At 44.0% G+C, this 21,392-nt stretch overlaps 1 protein-coding gene across 3 annotated transcripts in view; it reads right to left on the reverse strand.

Annotated features, from left to right (window-relative positions):
- The window catches only part of PLXND1 (plexin D1), a 109,929-nt gene that overhangs the window by 35,217 nt on the left and 53,320 nt on the right, over window positions 1-21,392 (reverse strand). For all 3 annotated transcript variants that reach the window (XM_066597002.1, XM_066597001.1, XM_066597003.1), the window contains exons 9-21: window positions 17,389-17,493; window positions 14,729-14,818; window positions 14,144-14,237; window positions 10,590-10,753; window positions 10,256-10,407; window positions 8,116-8,215; window positions 7,669-7,808; window positions 7,327-7,500; window positions 6,839-6,929; window positions 5,082-5,354; window positions 4,843-4,992; window positions 424-538; window positions 193-300 (exon numbers count right to left, since the gene is read on the reverse strand). In XM_066597002.1, coding sequence (XP_066453099.1) covers window positions 193-300; window positions 424-538; window positions 4,843-4,992; window positions 5,082-5,354; window positions 6,839-6,929; window positions 7,327-7,500; window positions 7,669-7,808; window positions 8,116-8,215; window positions 10,256-10,407; window positions 10,590-10,753; window positions 14,144-14,237; window positions 14,729-14,818; window positions 17,389-17,493 — 1,756 coding nt within the window. The remainder of the gene's footprint in view (window positions 1-192; window positions 301-423; window positions 539-4,842; window positions 4,993-5,081; window positions 5,355-6,838; window positions 6,930-7,326; window positions 7,501-7,668; window positions 7,809-8,115; window positions 8,216-10,255; window positions 10,408-10,589; window positions 10,754-14,143; window positions 14,238-14,728; window positions 14,819-17,388; window positions 17,494-21,392) is intronic.

Raw genomic sequence — 21,392 nt, forward strand, 5'->3', positions numbered from 1 at the left:
GTCTTGCAAAAATCTAAGGTAATAAGCACAGTTAAAGAGCTAGAAGCAGGGGGCACTAGAGCTTCATGCTCCGCCTCCATTTCCGCCTACATCACCGTGGCAATGAAAACCAAATTCATTTGCAGTAAAGCAATGTTATTGCAACAGTGTCACTGGTGAGACTGCTGAAAAAAAAGTGATCTCTTCAATTACCTTTCCGGATCTCATCTCGTATCTGAGACTCCATCTCTTCCATCTGCACCAGAGTCTTCTGCCAATAGCGCTCAGCCCTGCGGCTCTTGGTGCAAAAAACAAAGAGTGCTATAACATTAAAGAAGAGAGTTAAAATCATGGCTGTAGATGGTTTCCATGTAGCGCAATTGGTCTTAGGAGGGGCTGGGAAACTAGAAAGTCAACGGTATGAGCACTGAAGGCGCAACTCACCCACTACACAGAGTAGTAACAGTATGATGAAAACGACTATGGAGACGATGATTGGTGTTTCTATCCCGGCCAGATGCAGCATGGTGATGGTCTGGTTAAATTTACCGACTTGTATCTGTGTAATGCAAAAAAACAATTATAAATGTACAAGCACAGATATATATATATATATATATATATATATATAAAACATACACACAATGAATGGCCCCATTATAAGCCCTCCATCTAGTAGCATGTTGAACCTCCTTTGTCCTTCAGCACAGCAGTAATTGCGCGGATTCCACTAATGTGGATTCACACTGAACTAATTCACGGAAAACTTGTCACGTGATTTTATGCCGCACTCCGGGGTCAAGGGGGTAATTTCCATACAGGGAAGTGTCAATTGTGATTGGGCTGGGGGTTCTAATAAATGGGTGGGGCTCTAAGGGGCCAGAGCTCTAATCAAAGAGCTGGAGTTCTAATAAAGGGGCAGGCTCTAATAAAAGGGGTGGGGCTCTAAGGGGCCATTCAGTGTATATTTATATTTTATATACAGTATACACACACAAAGTGACACTGCAAGCAACTTTAAGTGACACTCATATCAGGCCGAATTTAAGTGACGGCACATTTGTACCTGTAAAAATGACAATCTGACAACACTTCACACTTAGTTTTCGCACAGAATGTCTCACTTTCATCATTTAAGAACAACTTGAATAAATATTTTTTTAAATCGTATCTGCATAATAATTTGCATATATCAGCAGAGCGGTCTAATATTGAATATACAAACGCTGCCATACACAACATATGGTTATATATAATATTATATGTAAAAGAGAAATGATAGAGGATTGGAGTAAAAGCAACAACATTAGATATAATTGAGCCCATGTGGATGGGAATCAGTCCATAATAGACACGACCTAAACTTCAAATATTGCAATTAAAATGAAAGTCATGAAAAGATGTTCATAAAGGGTTAAAGTTAAGTGCACCCACTATATATGCACAGCCTTCTCAATCAGTATTGAGTATCAATCAGTATTGAGTATCAATCAGTATTGCCAAGAAAACTCACAATGATGCTGATTGGCTGAGAACCTGGCAATAGGCGCTGTTTCCCTAACTCTGCCCCTTCCATGTGACTAGTGAATTGAGAAGGTGAACGGAGAGTGCATCAACACTAATTACTGGGTGGCATAATGGGTGGACTTAGCACTCATTGCCTTACCCATTCACTTAAATGGGGCTAAGCTGCAATGCCAAACACAGCCACATGACAAGAACAGTGCTGTTTCTAGGTTAAGAAAAGTATTTTTTTCTGGACAACCCCTATAAAGTAGATAGCCTTTAAAAAATAATCCATCAGTTCTACTAATACATAATTCTCATCCCAGTAGGGGATTTCCAGGGGTTTTCAGCCATTCGCTTCCAGTAATGCTCTCCCATCATCTGACCAGACAGCAGGAAAACATTGCTGATTTCACGGGGAAACAATGCCAAAAAGGGAGAACAAGGCACACTCTGATCATCTCTTCCTCCCTGACGAAGAGTCGTGGTCACCGTCTGCCGACATGTGACCCATGCATGTTACTGGGTCATTCTGAGACAATGATTGCTTAAGACTCCAGCTGGACAAACCGGGAAGTCACAAGGGTTAATGTAATAACTGGTTTATTCTCATCAGTCATGGACTCAAAGGAGCACATTTTGGATTTGCACATAGAAAAAGAGTCAGTAGCCGCAGTCACAACTCACACTGTCTAGAACTCCATAGATAGTTAAAGGGTTTATTCACTTTCGATAGTCCTTGATTTTAAGGTGTCCCAATGCTGGAACCTCCATCAATCAGTTGTAATATGTAGAAGAACCTGGCAGCTAGTGTTCCCGTTCCTTACAGCACCCACGCAGGTGAAATGAGGTATTACACAGTCCACTCTCAAATCAATAGGCTGACCATAAACCTGCTGGGTCCTCCAGAATGAGAGCTTTTTGTAGCCTCTCATCACTCTGGCTACTAATAGGGGGTCCTGAATCAAGATCCTTCATCTATTAGGAATTCCATAATAGGATATTCAAGATTTAATGTTAGCATGTTAAAGAATGTCAAGATCCATGACTCTAAGTAATTATGAAGATGGTTGGCGCAGTTTTAGCTACCATAATAATGATGAAGTTGTGGTCATGTGATGACTTTTTGTGGAAACCTTCATTACCATCATAAAGAAGCATTTTATCATGACCTTTTGCTTTTAGGTTTGAAGACCATTATTATGAAGTGGCAGCCATGTGACATTTTGAAGACCATCATAAGACTATACTATCCTACAAAAAGTATTTGGACCCTCCTATCAGTATAATGGATTGTATGTTATTAGCATATCACATGTCCTAAACAATGCTACATAAAATGCGGAGGTTCTGTTAGGTTCTGGGAATGTTTTACATGGCATATTCTCAGTCCGTTGGTTGTAGTGACAAAAACCATGAACACAGAGGTGTACCCTGTCATTCTAGACTATAATGTGCTGCCAACAGCATGGCAATACTCTAAGAATGGTCGACCATATGTCCAACAAAACAACGCGCCTTGTCAGAAATCCAATGCTGTTTTACGTTGGTTCGAGGCTATGAATATTCCATGATTGGACTAGCCTACAGAGTCCCCATCTGAAACCCACTGAACATTTTTGGGACGGGTCCGGAAATATGAACAGCGTCCATCTTCTTTGAGAGGACTCGCTACGCATTTGCAGGATAAATGGAAGGAAATACTAGCTGAAGTGTATCAGATTTTAGTAGAAAGTATACCACATAGAGTATCCAATGTCATTAGGGCCAAAGGGCCCCTACTAAGTATTACCATATGGAAATAAATACTACTTTTCATTCTTGCTCAGATGTCCAATGACTTTTGGGATAAGGTAGTTTAGTATATACAGGGGCACCAAGCCTTTCTGCTGCCTGAGGTAAAGTGAGAAGTGCCCCCCCCATGCAATAAAAACACTCATTTTTGCTGGCATTAAAAGCGCCAGTACACAAGATACCCAACACATGTTTGAACAATTGAGACTTGTCTGAAGTGACAGAGTGCTAGTACCCCCAGTAGTGGCCCCAATAGTAAGTGTCAGCCTTAGTGGCCCCAATAGTAATAGTGACCCCCTAATTGGCCCCAGTAGTAATAGTGACCCCCACAGTGACCACCCTAGTATTAGTGACCCCCATAGTGGCCCAAGTAGTAATAGTGACCCCAATAGTAATAGTGACCACCATAGAGGTCCCAGTAGTTATAGAGACCCCCATAGTGTCCCTAGTAGTAACAGTGTCCCCCATTGTTTCCCCAATAGTAATGGTGTCCCTGGACCTGACATGCAATTTACTTACGCAGTTCGCAGCTCTGGTTCACCTGCGGCTGCCGCTGTCTCTGGCCACTTATCTCTCTCCAGCATTTGTATGCAGGACGTAGAGCAGATGCCGGAAAAGAGGCTGGGGTCACAGACTCAGCCGGTGGTGGACTGGAGATGCAGACTGAGTAAGTGAGATGCCTGTCGGATTGCTGCCCAGCCGGGTCCCAGCTGACAATGATTTTTTACCGACTATTAACATGGCCAGTAGAAAATTATAATTGGCCTGGAGTAACCTACCACCCCTCTGAGGTCCTGCAGACTGCCGACTGAGGTGGGCAGTCTCAAAGCGTCTCATGGTAGGGGCGCCTCTGAGTGTATGTGAGCTCTTCTTTATGTAACTGTAGTCAAACAAGGTAAATATCAAAGGGTTTCTCCGTTTTGGATAATCCCTACTTCTTAGAAGGTTCCTTTGACAATATGCAGATCACAAAGTATCCTCCTCCAATGATCAGCCGTAATCTGTGAGGAAACCTGAAAGTAAATTTTTTATTTCTTTGCAGAGGGAAAAAGAAATATTACACAGCGTCCATTCATATCAACGGTTGCTTGTGTAATACAGGACAGGATGGGTCCTCCAAAGAGAGCAAGATGCTTTTTATAGCTAAGAGATGAGGGTCCAAAACAGAGGACCCCCCTCTCCTAACTCTGAATTCCTTTAAAGGGGTTATGAAAATGGGTTTTCCAAACTGGACAACCCCTTTAAGTTCATGAAAAGTGATAGTTATCGATTTGTTCATTTCTATCTCCATAAAGGGCCTTTTACATGAGGATTGGGCAAAAATGTTTCTAGGAACATTTTTGTTTGCTCGATCTTTGGGTCATGTGAAGTTGCCCCAATCACTGGGTGAATGAGCACGCACTTGTTCATCAGGTGATCGCACATCAAAAATCATCGCTGTTAGTGGCTCATCTCTCCATGTGCATGGGGAGTGTGCTGCAAACAATGAGGAAACTGACTGATGTCATGAAGATGAGACATTATAGAAATGATATGAACAGTTGGGTAGCTATTACTTCTTACCGTGACGGGTAGGTAGTGGTCTGATGAACTGAGTGATTCATTGATGCTACAGTGGATGACTTTGTCATTAAAGACAATCAGCTCACAGGGAATCTGTCCGACCTTCACCTGATATTCCTCCACCCTCAAGCCAAGATCGTCATGTTCTTTCTGTAAGACACCAGAAAAACAGCTACTTAGATGAGAATCGAACCTCGTTAACTCAATATGCGTTTGGGTAACACATTTGGATATCTTACATGTATCACCAGAGTCAGCGGTTCCCCGACGTGGTGCTTGATTAGCTTCTCCTTCTTAGCAGAGAAGAACATCGGATCTGGCTGATACTCCAGGCTGAACCTGTCGTCTAAATGTTCCTCTGCAGATGGGTCTTCATTAATAGCGCTTCTCTCATCGGACACGTAGATGCCATTGATGTAGAAGCCCACGCTAACGTTTATTCTCTCCAGTGTGGAGTTTGGGGCAGTGGGGGAAGGACAGGTGATCACGACATCGCTGAGAACGGTGCAGTTCTGCAAAGAGAAGTCTAAGGATGAGGCATGGTTCCTGCAGATTGACTCCTCAAATTCAGGAAATATGCAGGAAAAGGTAGGTTAAATGGGTTGTACCACAATTGCAAGTTATCTCCCTATGTACAGGATAGGACATAACTTGCTGATCATTGGCGGTCTCACAGTGAGGGCAGGCTCACACGAACGTAATTTAATCGTGTAATATGAGCGCATAATACGCGGTGAATAGAGTCAATGAAAGTACATTGATTTTCATTGATACATTCATATTTGCGTATATACATCGTGTTTAATATGTATGTAAAAAAGAAAGCAGCGTGTTCTACTTTACCGCATATTACGCACGATAGAGCGTACTTGTTTAAGGGCATGTAATAAACGTTGTTTATACTCAATCACATAGCGTATGTGCTGCGTTTATACGCACCATCACTAGGCAACACAGCGGGAAATTAAAAGAAAAAAAAAACAGGAAGGCTGCGCATGACAGTGTGCATGAGATATACTGTCATGCGCAGTATAAAACCGCTGCTGTATGCAGCGAAACATCGTCTCACACACCTGGAAAAATGCTGCGTTATATGTGCATTTTAACACATACGTTCATTTGAGCCTGCGTTGAGGAGGAGACTGAATGGAGTGCTGACCGCGCAAATGCACTAGCATTCCATTCCCTTTCAATGGGACTGCAGATTTACCCAAGGGGGTAAGTGGGTCAACTCAGCTATTTCTGTCAGCCCCATTGAAATTTGTGGAGCACCGACCGCTCACGCTCGGCCAGGGCTCCATGCACCGTGATAGTACTGCGGGTGCAGAGGTGACTCTGCAGTGACAGGCGGAGCGAGACACAAGAGTCCCGTTCTCGAGATCAGCAGGGATTTCAGTAGTGAGACCCCCACCTATCAGCAAGTTATCTCCTATCCTGTGGATATCCTGTGGATAGTGGATAACTCATGTGTGTGCAATCCATCCAATCTGACATCACTGTGAGTGGGAGAAGCCACCTGGAAATTAGGAGTAATGAGGAAACGGGAACCCTGTTCTCTGGATCGGTGGGGGTCTCACAGCTGGACCCTCACAATCTATCAGTTTTTACCTATCCAGTGGAAAAGTGAAGACTTGAAGAAATGTCCAGTTTCCAGAATTTCCCTCACTAGAGAGGTGAAAACTAATAGATCATGGGGGTCACATCACTGGGACCCTCACTGATCCTAAGAATGGGGGTCTCGTTTTACCATTCCTCCTCACTGCAACCAGCACTGCAGTCACTGCAGGTGGGAAAAGCCACCTGGAAATGAGAACCCCAGTTCTCAGGATCGGTGAGGATCCCAGCGGTTGAACCCCCATATTAGTTTTCATCTATCTAGTGGATGGGTGAAAACTTGAAAATAAAAAATGGCAATCTCCGAATACTCCTTTAAGTTTCTGCTCAAGTATGATATCTTCGATCTCCATCAACCCCCAGGAGTAATAAGACCACTCACCATTACTCCTCCCTTGTGATTTTTAATCTTCATCTTCACATCTTGCACCATATCGAATCTTTCTCCAGTCAACGTGATGATCCGGCCACCGCTGAGGACAACATGAAACACATGATAGGCTGCGATCTTTAACTCAAGACCTGCTTCCATCATAAACAGTGTCCACCTGACTGTCTTGGACTGCGGGCACCATGTATGTTACTGTCATAGTGGCCATCAGCCAATATAAGTAAAGGTTAACCCCTTAGAATCATGGCCATTTTTTTTTCCCGATAATCTTTTTTTCCTCCACACTTCCAAAAAATCATAACTGTCTGATTTTTCCATTTGTATTAAGATAGGCCACAGGCATGTCTTTTAATCAGGTACAAAATACATAACACCCTTGGGGGTCTTTAGAAGGTTTTGGACTGCCATGATAACCAAACAGCACCTTGCAATCTCATTGTGGGTGGGCCGTTTGGAACCCCGAAATTCGATGTCACTACCTCATATGACTGCTCCTCGGCTCCATGCTTCTGATCACTGGGTTGTCCTTGTACTGGAAGGTGAGATTCCCATTCAGACATGACTTTCGCTCAAACTGGACACAGACGTTGACGCTCATGGTGGGAATGGACCCCAATACTGGGACAGTGCAACGAATACTGCTCTCCGTTCGCCTGGTAAGATATCAGAAGACATAAAGATATAAGATGGAAAGAAGGCAAAGAACATGAAGATACTAAGGACTTCACTTCTGGTTGTGGCAACAAGAGAAAGTCGAAACTTCTGAGGAAACCATGAGAGGGACAGGCGTTCTAGGGTAATGATATTTATTTGTGGCTCACACAAGGTCTCTGCACTCCAGGCTCTCGTTAAACAGAACACGGACTTCTCCACCGATGTCCAGTTGCTTGCCGAATATGGTGATCTTTGTTCCTCCAGCTCTGGGGCCAAGATCTGGAGATAGGCTGAAGATTTCTGGTAACTGGAAACAACAAAAATAAGAGAAGCTCTGGGGTAGGTGCAATAAATCGTAATTGTATGATACCGTAATATATGTAAAAGTGCAGAGAGCCACGGGATAGGGCCATATTCTATCATGACCACCATCAATGGCATGTGAGATCCAGAAGAGGAAATGTTATTTTTAATGGTTCTCCCATGCTTCGGCTGCACTCTCACTAGTTGCTCCACACTGCTTCTAGCAGTGAACATAAGGCATCCTAAACGAAGGGTCATTTAAGGAACACTCCTAGCAAAATCCTAATATGATGGGGTAGCACGATACTCACCATAAAGGAGTATTTCTCCTTGGATCGACCTCTTCCATTGACATCCACGAACACCCAGTCACTGAGCTCGGTTGGGGACTCTCCGGTCACACAAACAATCCTGGACATAAAAAGCAGAGTATGTATCTTGTATACAATGTGTCTACACTGAATGGCCCCCTTTATTAGACCCCCATCTAGTAGTTGGGACTCATTTGGTGTTCAGATCTGCAGAAATTCATTGTGGTGTAGATTCCACTAGATGATGACAGGAAGCTTCATATAGTTGCCGCAGATTAGATGGAAGTGCTGACATGTGATGTTTTTCCGCTGCTCAGTGATACAATTTTTGTGCTCTTTTGTCCACTGGAGTCTCATCTTTCTGTTTCTCTTAGACACATTGGTGCTGGAAGTGGTCGTCTGCTGTTATAGCCCATCTGTACTAAGGAACAACGAGTTATGCTTTCGGACACGTTAGTTGGAGCACCAACGTTGTCTTTAGCTGACTATGCAGCCTCTGTTGGTCAGAGTGATTCCTGACATCCTCCTCTGACCCCTTTCAGTAACAAGTTGTTTCCATCCACAGGATCCCCTTTCACTAGATGTTTTTTCTCGATCATACCATTCTCAGTATACTCTCCACACCGTAACAAGAGAAAACTTCACATGGTTAGCAGTGAAATCCTGGCCCCGGCTAGTCTAGCCCGATGACCAAGCCTCGTTGGAAGTCACTCAGATCTCTGGATTTTCCCATCTAATGTGGATTCACACTGAAACTGATCCACGGAAAACTTGTCACCTGATTTTATGCTGCACTCCGGGGTCACGGGGATCATTTCTATACAGCGAAGGATCAATTGTGAGAAGGCTGGGGGCTCTAATAAAAGCGCCATTTAGTGTACATGACTGTAATTAAAGGCACATACAATAGTATACCACACAATATTACATATATCCACAGCATGATGACCGTGTTAGAGACGGCCAGACTTTTACTTTGCAGCATGCCATGTTCTTGTCTGTCTTGCTCTAGTACACCTGTCATTATAGGGGATTTTACTATCTTGAATAATACATCTGAATAGTTATGGAGTTTTTATGGATCTAAAGAAAGTACTGTTGCGTAGCTTAGCAGATCTGTTATTCAGAAGTCTGGGTGACCTGCCCGGTAATGGTAGCCATATTGGTTGTCACACAATTTTTCTTAAACCCCTAAATTGCAATTCATCTTGCGGTGGATTTCCAGGATCTGCCCTGAAAGGAGTCCTTTTGACACACAGTAAATGGTCAAGCTTGATGAAACCCGCTGTGTGAGCTGTAATGACAACCATATTGGTTGTCAGATGGAGGACAGTTTATTACTACTTAAGGTAAGTCTACATGTGGGGCAAATGCTGTGGATTTTCAGCAGTGGAAAATTCTGCATCAAAATCCCCATCAGGATCCACACCATTAGTACCGATTTTAATTAGAAATCAGGTGCGGATCCGCAGATAATTTCAGCCTCCCAATACTGCCCGTTGCTGTACCCAGAGCGCAGCGCACATCCACAACTGCTTCTGAGCGGACTAGTGCACCACATGGATGCTGGTGGTGGTGCTGAGTAGCAGTTGCTGGTGTGCGCCGCGCTCTGGGTACAGCAACAGGCAGCATTGGGAGGTGAAAGGAGAGCTGTAGGTTAAAATCATCTGCAGATCCAAAGCTGACATTAAGTGAAAATCTGTACCGATACTGCGGACTTTGACGGGGTTATTGATGCGGAAATGCTGTCGATTTTGCTACAAAATTTTCCGCTATGGAAAATCTGCAGCATTTCTGCTATGTGTGAATATACCCTGAGGCTAAATTTACACAGGCGAGCGCGATATTGGGCCATAAATTATGGGTTAATTTCGCGTTCATCGACATGAATTTTCTCTTCAGGTGCAAGACGTTTTTGTTTCAAAACCGCCTTGCATCACTACACAGAAAGATGGGACATGCCGCGCTTTGTTTCCCACATTGCGGTGCGGGAAAAAAAAAAATCACTTATGTGTATGAACCCATTCAAAAGAATGGGGTTCATATTCGTGCATCTCACTACACACAAATCTCGCATGATTTTCTCGCCTGTGTGAAGCCGGTGGAAAAGTTCTATCATGAATGACTGTGCCACACTCACTCTTCAGACACCAGATATCTCTCCATGACGGGGAAGCAAGGAACATCTCCGATCTTCACCTTGTCAACAATGTCGCTAAAGCGGCTCCCAAGGTTGCGCCCTTGTATAGTGAGCAATGTGCCTCCAAGTAGGGGGCCGCTCACCGGTTCTATCTGCAAAAGGGAAGGAAATGAGCAAGTCGTGTTATTAAAATTACATGAGCTGCAAAGCAAATCCCCGTGGCCCGGCTAATGTCTCCATATTTATGAGGCGTTAATTCTAATAATGAGCTGTCTACATGGGGAAAACATTGCGCTGTAATGGCTTCATTCCATAAACACGTAGCTGGCACTACCTTCCTAATCTCCGGGGATGGACAGGTGTTCTGGATGGGTAGCAGTTCACTGTTCAGCCTGCAGGAGGTACTGCTCTCGCTCCATGTGCAAAGGTGTCCTAAATCTGTCCGTCCGAGACACCGGGAGCAGTCCGCGGTTTCTGATGCGCAGTTATAGACTTCAACTGGAAGACAAGATACAGAGCAGTGTCCGGTGTCAGAGAAGGGTAAAGAAAACCCCGTCTTAAAGAGAAATGCTCCCTAAAAATCAAGTGCCCATGAAATATACAGCAATCCACGAGTTGTCCCCCTCTCTCAAGTCTGGAACTTCTGCAATATTGGAGGGAGCTGTGGCTGATATGCCAAGAAATGGGCAAGATGACTCACAACCACTACGGAAGCCATATTGGTTATAATATGCATAGGAATTTAATGGTGATGAGCATGTTGAAAATGTAACTTTAGTTCTAGATGTACACTGCTGTGGCAAAAGTCATGAAACAGGACCTAATACCATGTAGGGCCCCTGTAGACCAGTAAACGCAACAACTCAATGTGGCATTGATTCCACATGTGGACAGAAGACGTCTGGAGGGATGTGGAGCCATCTGGATAGCCCCCACAGCTCCACGGTATTTGTAGGTGCAGGATCTCTAGTGTGAATGTACCTCTCCACTAGATCCCATAAATGCTGGATGGGGAACATGTTGGGTGAACATGGAGGCTGTGCTATTCATAGGAACTCTCCAGAATGCTCCTCCAAACAATTCTCGACACCTTGGCAAGATGCATTATCCTGCTGGAATATCTCATCATTGTGGAGTGACATGAAGTCAACAAAGGGATTGCAAACAGGCACCAACAGTGAAACGTAGTGGGCACTGGTCAATGACATGTTCAGGCGGACCAGTGCGCTTGATCCATGAGATCACCTCCCATACCAGTATGGAGCCACCACCAGCCTGCACAGTGCCTGGTTGACAACTGTGGTCCATGGCTTTATGGGGTATGCAACAAACACGAACCCTACCATAAGCCTGAAACAATTGGTACCGTGACTCGTCGGACCACGCCACATGTTACTAGTCCTCTAGCATGCAGTTGGCAACCTCACGCACCCAGGTGTCCTGGTGATAACAGAGGTGCTCTGGTGGGTCTTCTGACGGTCGCATCATTAAACACCCATGAGCGGCCACTGTGCTGTCCACTGTGGGTGGTAATGCCTTCTATGATGTATTCATGGTACACATGTCACACTGTGGATCAAGGCATGGAAAATGGTAAAAGCCTGCGCAACTTCGGAATGTCTCATTCACAAGATAACACTTCACAATTTATACAGGTGTGGGTGTTCCTGAGCCATCCTGAGCTAATGCAACTTCATCATCAATTTACACACTGCTCTCCCAGGACTTTTGGCAGGTCAGTGTAATCTTGAATAACTTTGCATATAAAAAGCAGAAATTATCTTGTGTTAACCCTTCCTGAAATCAGTAAAGATTTCAGGACTTAAAACAATGCTGCGGCGTAAAATAAAGAAGTAAGTAGTATTCATCTTGCGCTGTAGGTGCAGGGGTGAATATTACCCACAGCTGTTCTTCTCTATGGTCAGCTTAAGATGCTCCATGCCAGTCACTATACTGTAAGGAGTTAACTAGTAAAAACCCTTCCCCATAAATGTTCCTTTATGCAGCGTCTGCTCTTCTTCCCCGCAGACAGCCCGTTCAGGGGTCATCATACAGCCCGTACATCCCAAGTGTTTACTGTACAGTTCACTCCCTGTGTGCACAGTGGCATAAAAAATGAGCAGACTTCACAAAAGTCTGAACTCCCCGAATCTCTCTCCCACGCTGATAAAATGTCTTGCGCCCTTTTTAAGGGTGTTTTAAAACTTGCTAAAAGAGCAGAGGCCGAGTTAAACAGCCCGTTATCATCCGGAGCTGTCGGCTTGTATATATCATGTAGTGGAAGAATGACAGGATGCCTCTCTGAAATACATATGTGAGAAGATTGGTATATGCTCAGTAGGGGGCAACAAAGAGCACAGGATGAAGCTCCTCCCAGCAGGAAGGGAGTATAAAATCAGTCCCCAAGCTTGAGGTATGATGGGAGGACAATTCAGGACGCAGAAAATAGTATTTGATAAAATTGCTATGTATGGATGGTCATGTATGGATCTTTGACATTCATTGATGATTCCAGTAGCAGTTGTGTGAATATTAACCCTTTCCAATCCACTGTCTGACGTCTAAAGACATTATGATTTAAGGCTGTACAGCTGCGATGTTGAAAGACATCCGTCGGGGTTCTCTTACTGTATATTGCCAGCCTCTCTGCTGTCGAAGCCTGTCCAATGTGTCACTTCATGCAGTACTGGCTTTAGCCAACATATAACAGCAGAAAAAGAGTAAGCCCCCCTAGGAAAACCAGAATACAAATTGGATTGGAAAGGGTTAAGGATGACAAGAGTCGCCCTTTAAAAGTTGTCAAATCAATCAATAAGTCGTTCTACGCTGAGCTGGTGTCATCACCTGGCAAACCTGGGGAGATGCCAGAGCCCACTGACCCTGGGGAAAAGACTCTGGGACGGAATTGACACGGTCATCCTACTTTTAGATCAACTGTATCCACACGTTAAAGACACAAATATAATTGACTTTGACAATGGCACTTTAGGAAGGTAGCATAATGATGTCATCATGTCACCTGTGTTATTCTACATGATACTGACCAGGAGAGTGCAAGGCGGAGGATGAAGGATGCCATGGGAGTGAGTTTGTTATTTTATATTATTGCTCACAGGGCACAGCGAGACCTATAAATGACTCAGGGGGCACAGCAGGGCATACAAATGACTCAGGGGGCATACAAATGACTCAGGGGGCCTACAAATGACTCAGAGGCCCAGAAGAACATATGAATGACTTGGGGGCACAGAAGGACCTATGAATGACTCACAGGGCATAGCAAGTCCTATAAATGACTCAGGGGCACAGATGGACCTATGAATGGCTCAGGGGCACAGAAGGACATAAAAATGACTAGGGGGGCACAGTGTGAACTATAAATGACTGAAGGGGCAAAGTGGAGCCTAGAATTCACTCAGGGGGCACAGTGGGGCCTTATTGATGACTCAAAAGACACACCTGGACTTTGAAATGACTCGGGGACATAGCGGAATGTATAAAAGTCCCAAGGGGCACAGCGTGGTCTACAAATGACTAATAAGGTACATCAGGACCTATACATGTCTCAGGGAGCACAGCGGGACCTATAAATGACTCAGGGGGCACAGCGGGACCTATAAATGACTCAGGGGGTACAGCGGGACCTATAAATAACTCAAGGAGCACAGTGGGGCCTTATAAATGATGTGTAAATAGCTAAGGGTACCCACTTACGCCTTTCCAAAGAACCAATGTAAACCTGAGCCAGCCCTAATTCTACATTATTGCTCCATCTGGATTTGGTGACCGCTGCTTGATTTTATCCATACGCGATATAATAACACAATAAATCTGGCCTTTTAAATTACATAATAAATGCAATAGCTATGATAAATGTGATTAACTCACCAGTCAGCATGTCCGGATTGTCAAGAAATTGTCCAGAATGGTCCATTAGCTGCAAATTCACCGGGAATCTCTGACTGCTCTCAGATGTGTGGAGCTGATAGGAAGAATATGATGATCGATCAATGCTGAGTCCTGGGGATCAGCGTATTGTGTCCCTATCTATAGAGGTCATCAGCCCCTAAGATGTGGCTGCAACTCTAGATCTTAAATGCTGAAGCAGCTAAAGGATATTATGGAGCCAGAGATGGGAATCCAATACTATTGTATGCTCTATTAAAATGAATGGGTGTCCATTCTGAGCTATTCTACCCCACAGAGGTGCATCAAAGTCTAGGGGGCCCAACTATTTACTATGTCCTTTCAGGGTAGATCACCTCCAGTACTGTAGACATCTGACGATGATCGGGGCCAGAAGGTCTGGTCTAGGTTTTGCATAGCAGCCACTGACGGAGGACACATTGTCGATGAAGGACAGTCATTATCACAGCAATGGATGCACAATGGGGGCAGTGTACATTGTATAGAATGTGACACATGTGGGGTGACACTATAGCAGGATCACATATAGAAGATCATTCTCCTCACCAGGACGTTGCTGCACAGGACGGACGTAGAATTTAACCATCTGGCTGGGAAAGTCTGTTCTGCTCCAAAGTCACATTCCAAGGCGAGATCCTAGAGGGTGAGAGACAGAGGAAACATCTGTTGGGCGCCGCTATCGTTATACTGTGCAAGTCTATCTGAGACTCCTCAGTTCTTCAGTGTATCATTTTACATCAGTCTTTACGGTTGCAGGAACTTCCAGAACCCCATGTGTCTATTCATGCATTGTGTTTGCATTGCATTTTTTCACTAAAACATGGCAAAATAGCACAAGTCAATATACTCTATGGTCACACGAAGATATCGGCCTTTGCATGTGGGACATTGGAAATTACCGTAAAAGCTCCTTTGGTTAAAGAATAAAGCTACAACTATTCATCGACTTTGGGTGCAACACAGGTTGTGGTGCCAAAGACCGCAATGTAGCCCTGCGACATTGCTAAGTAATACAGGGTGTAGTCAAAAAGACACCCAGCGCTATATCTCACTACTGGTGAGCATGTATTGTAGAGAAGGAGGCCACAGCGAGTACGCTTTCCTTACTTTACTCATAGCAGCGGTAGAGATGCAGAAAGCGGATTTCTGTTTCTCACGTGCTACTCTTCAACTTTGTGAGTGGCTTTTACTTTCGCTTACAGGGTCACAAAATAAAATTGAAATCCATGTTTCGAAGGCCATGCGCCATACCATTGTGTAGCGCATCCATGCCTTCCTATTCAAGTGCACTATTGTAATTTCAATATAGGTTACTAGTTTTGTGATACAACGCTGGATCAGACTTTTTGACTACGACCTATAGAAGTCAATTGGTTGTTTTGTGGCTCGCACATTTTCATGACACACAGACATAATATGCAGATAAGAGAGATGGAATAATACCTCCACAGTGCCACCTATTGGACTCCAGACTCCATGGAGAGACAGCTGTTTCAGGGTATTTGCCCTTCATCAGTGTTCAGTAGGAGCATCCATGGCCTTTTGAGTGTCCTTACTCACCATCTAGGTGCTCTCTCACTAGCAAAGCCAGACTCCTACTGACACTGATGAAAGACAAATACCCTGAAACAGCTGTCTGTACATGTAGTCTGGCTTTGCTTTTAATTCACAGTCATTTTTACAAGCTTGTATAAAGAGTCTGACGTTGGCTTGAAGGAATGCTGCCTTCCAACAGGTGGCCCTGTGGAGGTATTATTCTATCTCCCTTATTTGTGAGGTTATTGGCACACATACCTACAAAATATTCAATATTTAACTCTACATCAAGGGGTGAAGTTATGTTGCAGGGCTGTCATTTAAAGAACATCTCTAAACAAAGATAAAAATAGTCTAGGGTATAGTAGGTAACAAAATGACCAAATGCCGCTCCCCTCCTGATGCTTAACCCCCAACCCCCAGCAGTTTTCCAAAGGAAAAGGACAGATCTCATTCTACGTTAAATGGCTGTAGCTTCAGATCTACCAGGGCAAGGTTGTTGGTAACCCATACAGAACCACAGCTACAGCCATTTGAAGTGGAGTCGGGAATACTGTCATTTCAGTCAGTGTGTGTAGAGGAGAGAGGGAGGGAAGACCAGTGGGCAGCAGTGAAGATCTATGATCCTCCTGTATGTCTCCCTGTCACAGAATTTCTGTTCATGTTAACCACCCCTCCATCAATCAGAGAACATACTTGCTCTCTGATTGTCACATATGGGTTATTTTTTCAAAAACAAGAGTGGGATAATTCGGACTTGCTCATTTAATCACTCCTAATCCCACAGATGCTGCAGTCATTGCTGACAGTAGCATCTAAACATTTTTACAGAAAAAAAATTACATTTTTCCCCCTTACACAAGGCTTTAAATATAGAAAAAATAAAAGGAACAAAAACAAAACTACACATAATCGGAATCGCCACGTCCATAACACCCCATACTATAAAATATTACATTATTTATCCAGCATGGTAAATTTAAAAAAAATCCAAATAGCTGTTTCTTGGTTATCTTGTTTTTCCATAACAGGAATAAAAAATAATATAAAAATCGTGTATGCCTCAAAATGGTACCAATAAAAACTGCGCGTTGTCCCATGCAATGTGGTGCCACGCAAAAAGTATTTTTCGTAAAAAAATAAAGTGTTTGTATTGTGCAGAAGTGGTAAAACATAATACAACCTCTATAAATTTGGTGTTGTCATAATCGTAATAACCCGTAGAATATCCTATAGACACTTTGGGTGGAGTTATCTTTAATAATACACATACAGCTAATATGGCCATTGATATATAGCTGCAACTTAAGATCACTACTAATTCTGCTAACCCATGAACATGTCCCTTTAGTTCAGCTGATGACCATGTAAAGGAAGGAGATATGGGGCTACGAGGCACCTCTGGCGGCAATTATTACAGATGATCAATCAACTAAACATGCAGCGTGGTTGTTGTTGATTGGTGCCATAGACATGAATATTAGCACATGATATTAGCAGGATATCTCATATTCATGACCAGCTGTAAAAGTGAATGGTATTCTCTGGTAGAGATAAGCAGGAGCTTATGGTGGGATCAGCAGGGGTGGGGCTGTAGGGATCAGCATGGGCGGGGCTGTGGCAACTTCTACAAAAAAACATATTGATGACTGAAGAGTTGGGTGCGTTACCTGAGAGTTGTGAACATTTGCCACAGACAGGATGAAGTCCTTGGCGATCCCAGTAGGTGTAGGTACAATGTGGCTGGTGGTTATCTGGGGACACTCTGTGCTGTTCTATGGAAGAGGAATAAAGAGGTCAATAAGCTACTGCACAGCTACACATTTTGGTAGTGCTTGGAAACTATGGCCTTTTCCATCTGTGTGTCTGTACAAACATGAGTTTAAGTGGAAACAAAGGCATTTTACAATCATACCATGAAGTGACTGTGGCAGTCAATGACAGTTCCCATAATTCACTGCATAAAGGGAACATCGCATCACATTTGGGATTTGAATCTAATACTTATTAAGGGATGGACCTTTTGAAATGAGATTTATCCTTGCAAATTACTGTTATTGTAAATATACTATGGGGAGTTTTCAGCTTGTTTCAGTATGAGGCCCGGTGGTTTCAGCTGACCTTGGGCTGATGAATAAGGTTTTTATCCTGGTAAAGAATCTAAACACAACACAAAAATCAGTCTGGGGGTCACAGGACAAGGAGAGAGTATCACATGACCAAAATGGCTTGACACTGAGGAAAAATAGATTGTCGAGGCTTCTTAGCGCTTCGTAAATCTAACCTCTGCACTCATTGTTCTATGGCTTCTATTAATTATGCTTCTACTTTGTATAATCTATACCTTCCATCATCCCTCCCTATATACTCCTCCCATGTTGTAGATATTTGGACAAAATAAGAGAAAGAAACCCATTACATACATTTTTCTGTTTTTTGCAAAATATTTTACTAGGGCTTTCAAGAACCAATCTGACATCATTTTAGTGCAATCACTCTATTGACTGGGCCCTTTTCTAGAACCCCCAGCCCTTAATTAGAGTTTCAGCCCTTTATCAGAGCCCCCAACCCCTTTATTAGAGCCCCCAGCCCCTTTATTAGAGCCCTCAGCCCCTTTATTAGAGCCCCCGGCCCCTTTATTAGAGGCCCTCTCACGATTGGTGCTTCCCTGTATGGAAATTAACCACGTGACCCAGCGATCTGTGCGACTTCCAACGAGGCCTGGTCATCACTGCTAGACTAGCCAAGGCCTCACTGCCAACCGCGTGGGGTTTTCTTATGTAACGGTGTGGAGAGTATACCGAAAATGGTGTGACTGAGGAAAACATCCTGTGAAAGGGGATCATGTGAATGGAAACTACTCGTCAATGAAAGGGGTCAGAGGAGGATGTCAGGAATCATTCTGACCAAGATGCGCTGTAGAGTCAGACGAATACAATACTGGTGCTCCCACTAACATGTCTGAACACACAACTCCCCATTGCTTATCATGGATGGGATATAGTTCTAGCACCATTGTGTCTAAGTGAAAAGGTGAGCCTCCAGTCAGCAAAAGAGCGCAAAACTTGTGTCACTGAGCGGCGGAAAAACATCGCCTGGTCAGATGGATCCAGATTTTTGTTGCATCATGCTGATGGGTCAGAATTTTGCGCAATGAATCTATGACTCCTTCCTGTCAGCTGGTTAGAACACGTCAGCACTTCTATCTAATCTGCGACAACTACAAGACGCTTCCTGTCCGCAGGGGCCGATATTCCCGCAGAATGATTTCATCACCTAGTGGAATCTACATCTCGATGAATTGCTGCGGTTCTGAAGACCAAAGTTGTCCAACGTGCTACTATGGTAGATGAGGATCTGATAAAGGGGCCGTTCAGTGTCGGTCTCTTTCCTACACTGTACAGAAAGCAGGATAATTGTGCTGCAGGACTTTATAACAGTACAGAAGGGATGAAGCATCGGTCGTACGAACTTTACCACCACATGTATGAGGATATAACGGTGCGGCAGGAAGTGGTGTGGGCTGACATGTTTTTTCAGTCTGCAGTCATCTGATCTCAAAGGATATCGTACTGTACTCCTATTGTTCAGTCTCCAAGCTTCCTCCAATTCAGGGCTCTCGGCAAACAATAGCGGAGTCTTTGGCGCTTCCGTTTGGGAGATCACGTATATATACAGGTGACCTCAGCTATTTTTAAATGACTTTATTTTGGACGGGTATGATGGGCTGATGGTGTGTGGTCTGAGATACACGAAAATGAGGAATTCAGGGATTTGTACAATGAAGGAAGAAGGCGCACGCAGGAATGTCAGGATGAGTAGTTGGAAGAGTGTCAGGGGTAAAAGGGCCCTTTAGATAAACCATGTAAAGTCCTCAACCCAGATTTTCCGAAAATTCCAAAAAGCAACAAATCAAAACTTATTTCTAGGAACCAACAGCATTACCTAAATGGTGCAGATTTCGCAGCGTTTTTGTTGCCGATCTGCCGTGGATTTTAACCTTATGTTTCAAAAGTTGAAATCCACAGAATACGTAAGTTACGAATTAAGGGAATGTTCACACGACATATTTTCGCACGCATTTTGTCCCAAAATGATCTGACAATATGCATCTAATTGATTTTAGTGGGAAACCATGTCCCTCTTGACGATGTGTTTTTTCCCAACGCGTATTTAAAATACGCATTGTGGAAACAATAAAAGTGACATGTCACTCCTTGCTGCAGAAACGAGATCTTCCATGTAAGAATTCCACACCTGGATTTTGCCCATTGACAGGGCAAAGTCCACATGTGGACCCATGGCAAAAAGCTGCGGATTTGGACACGGTTTTGAGGCAGAATTCCACTATTATAACATACTCTGAGAGCTCCCAGGGGCGTATTTTTCTGGCCCGTTAATACATGGCATGAACGAACCCTTAGGCTGGTTTCCCACATGGCGTATTCCCGGCAGCAAATCTCGTGGTTTGGGCGCAGCGAAAAACAGCGAGATTTCCGCTGGGAAAGCGCTGCTTCAAACCCTGCAGTACTTAGGTTTTGGAGTGGCCCAGCCACGCGCTTTTCCGTTACAGCTGATGCTCCCATAGAGGAGAGCGCGGCAGCCACGGAAAAAAAGAATGGTCATGCTGCAGCCGGGGAATCCACTCCGCAACGCCGGCTTTGCCGCGATGGATTTGCCGCTCCGTGTGGACGAGATTTCTGAGAAATCTCATCCACATGGCTGGCCAATCCCGGGATTAGTGGCTGCAGGCGGATTTGCCAGGGTAAAACCCTGGACGGATTTTCTGCGGCAAATCCGCCCTGTGTGAACCCAGTCTTAGAATCCGCAGCGTTTTTAAAGAAACTCTACAATTGTGTTGCAGATTTTGACGTGGATCCATAGTAGACTGCAACTTAAAGGGTGAAATCTGCTGTGGATCCACATCAAAGACCATGTTAAAATACACATCAAAAGCCTCTGCACCAAATTCCACTACATGCGAACGTACCGTGCCAGCCTTTTCTAAGAAGTCTCACTCAGTTGCATATCTTTTCCCAGGGGTCACTGCTGGTCTCCCTAATGGAACTAACTGCTCCATTGGGTATAGAGCTGGATAGTGTAATAACATCATCTTATGCTGTATAACACATGGCACCCAATACTACAGGAAATGCCGCTCATTTTGAGTAAACTGAACACACTCTTGTGTATACAAACATCTCTTCCGGCCGTAACCCCGCGTATTTCACACTGTGTGAAAACTTCTACATATGAAACCCACAGTTTTTTTATGGCCATGGAGGAAGCTAAACGCATTTCATATGTGCGGGCTGGTGATAAATCACTGAATGTATATGACAGTTTCCTGCAGATTCTCACATCAACGGGACAAAAAAAACAAAACAAAAACATCTCCCGCCGGCGGACCGAATGCGGCTGGTAATTAGAAAATGAGTTTTCAGACCATCTTTTCTAATTAAGGGATGAGATTGTTCGGTAAAGGAGGATTCAATTTCAGCCCTACTACAGGGCCCACTTAATGGGATTACCGCCGAGGTCTCGCAGTTCAGGTAGCGGACTCATTAGTTTATGTCGTGTTGCACAGACACCTTAGTAACACTCAGGGCCGGAGATAATGAGCAACTAATCTTTTTGTTTTGCCGAGTATCAAATGACAGCTGCAGCAAAAGAA

Source organism: Eleutherodactylus coqui, chromosome 3, assembly GCF_035609145.1.
Source record: "Eleutherodactylus coqui strain aEleCoq1 chromosome 3, aEleCoq1.hap1, whole genome shotgun sequence".
Classification (NCBI taxonomy): Eukaryota; Metazoa; Chordata; class Amphibia; order Anura; family Eleutherodactylidae; genus Eleutherodactylus; species Eleutherodactylus coqui.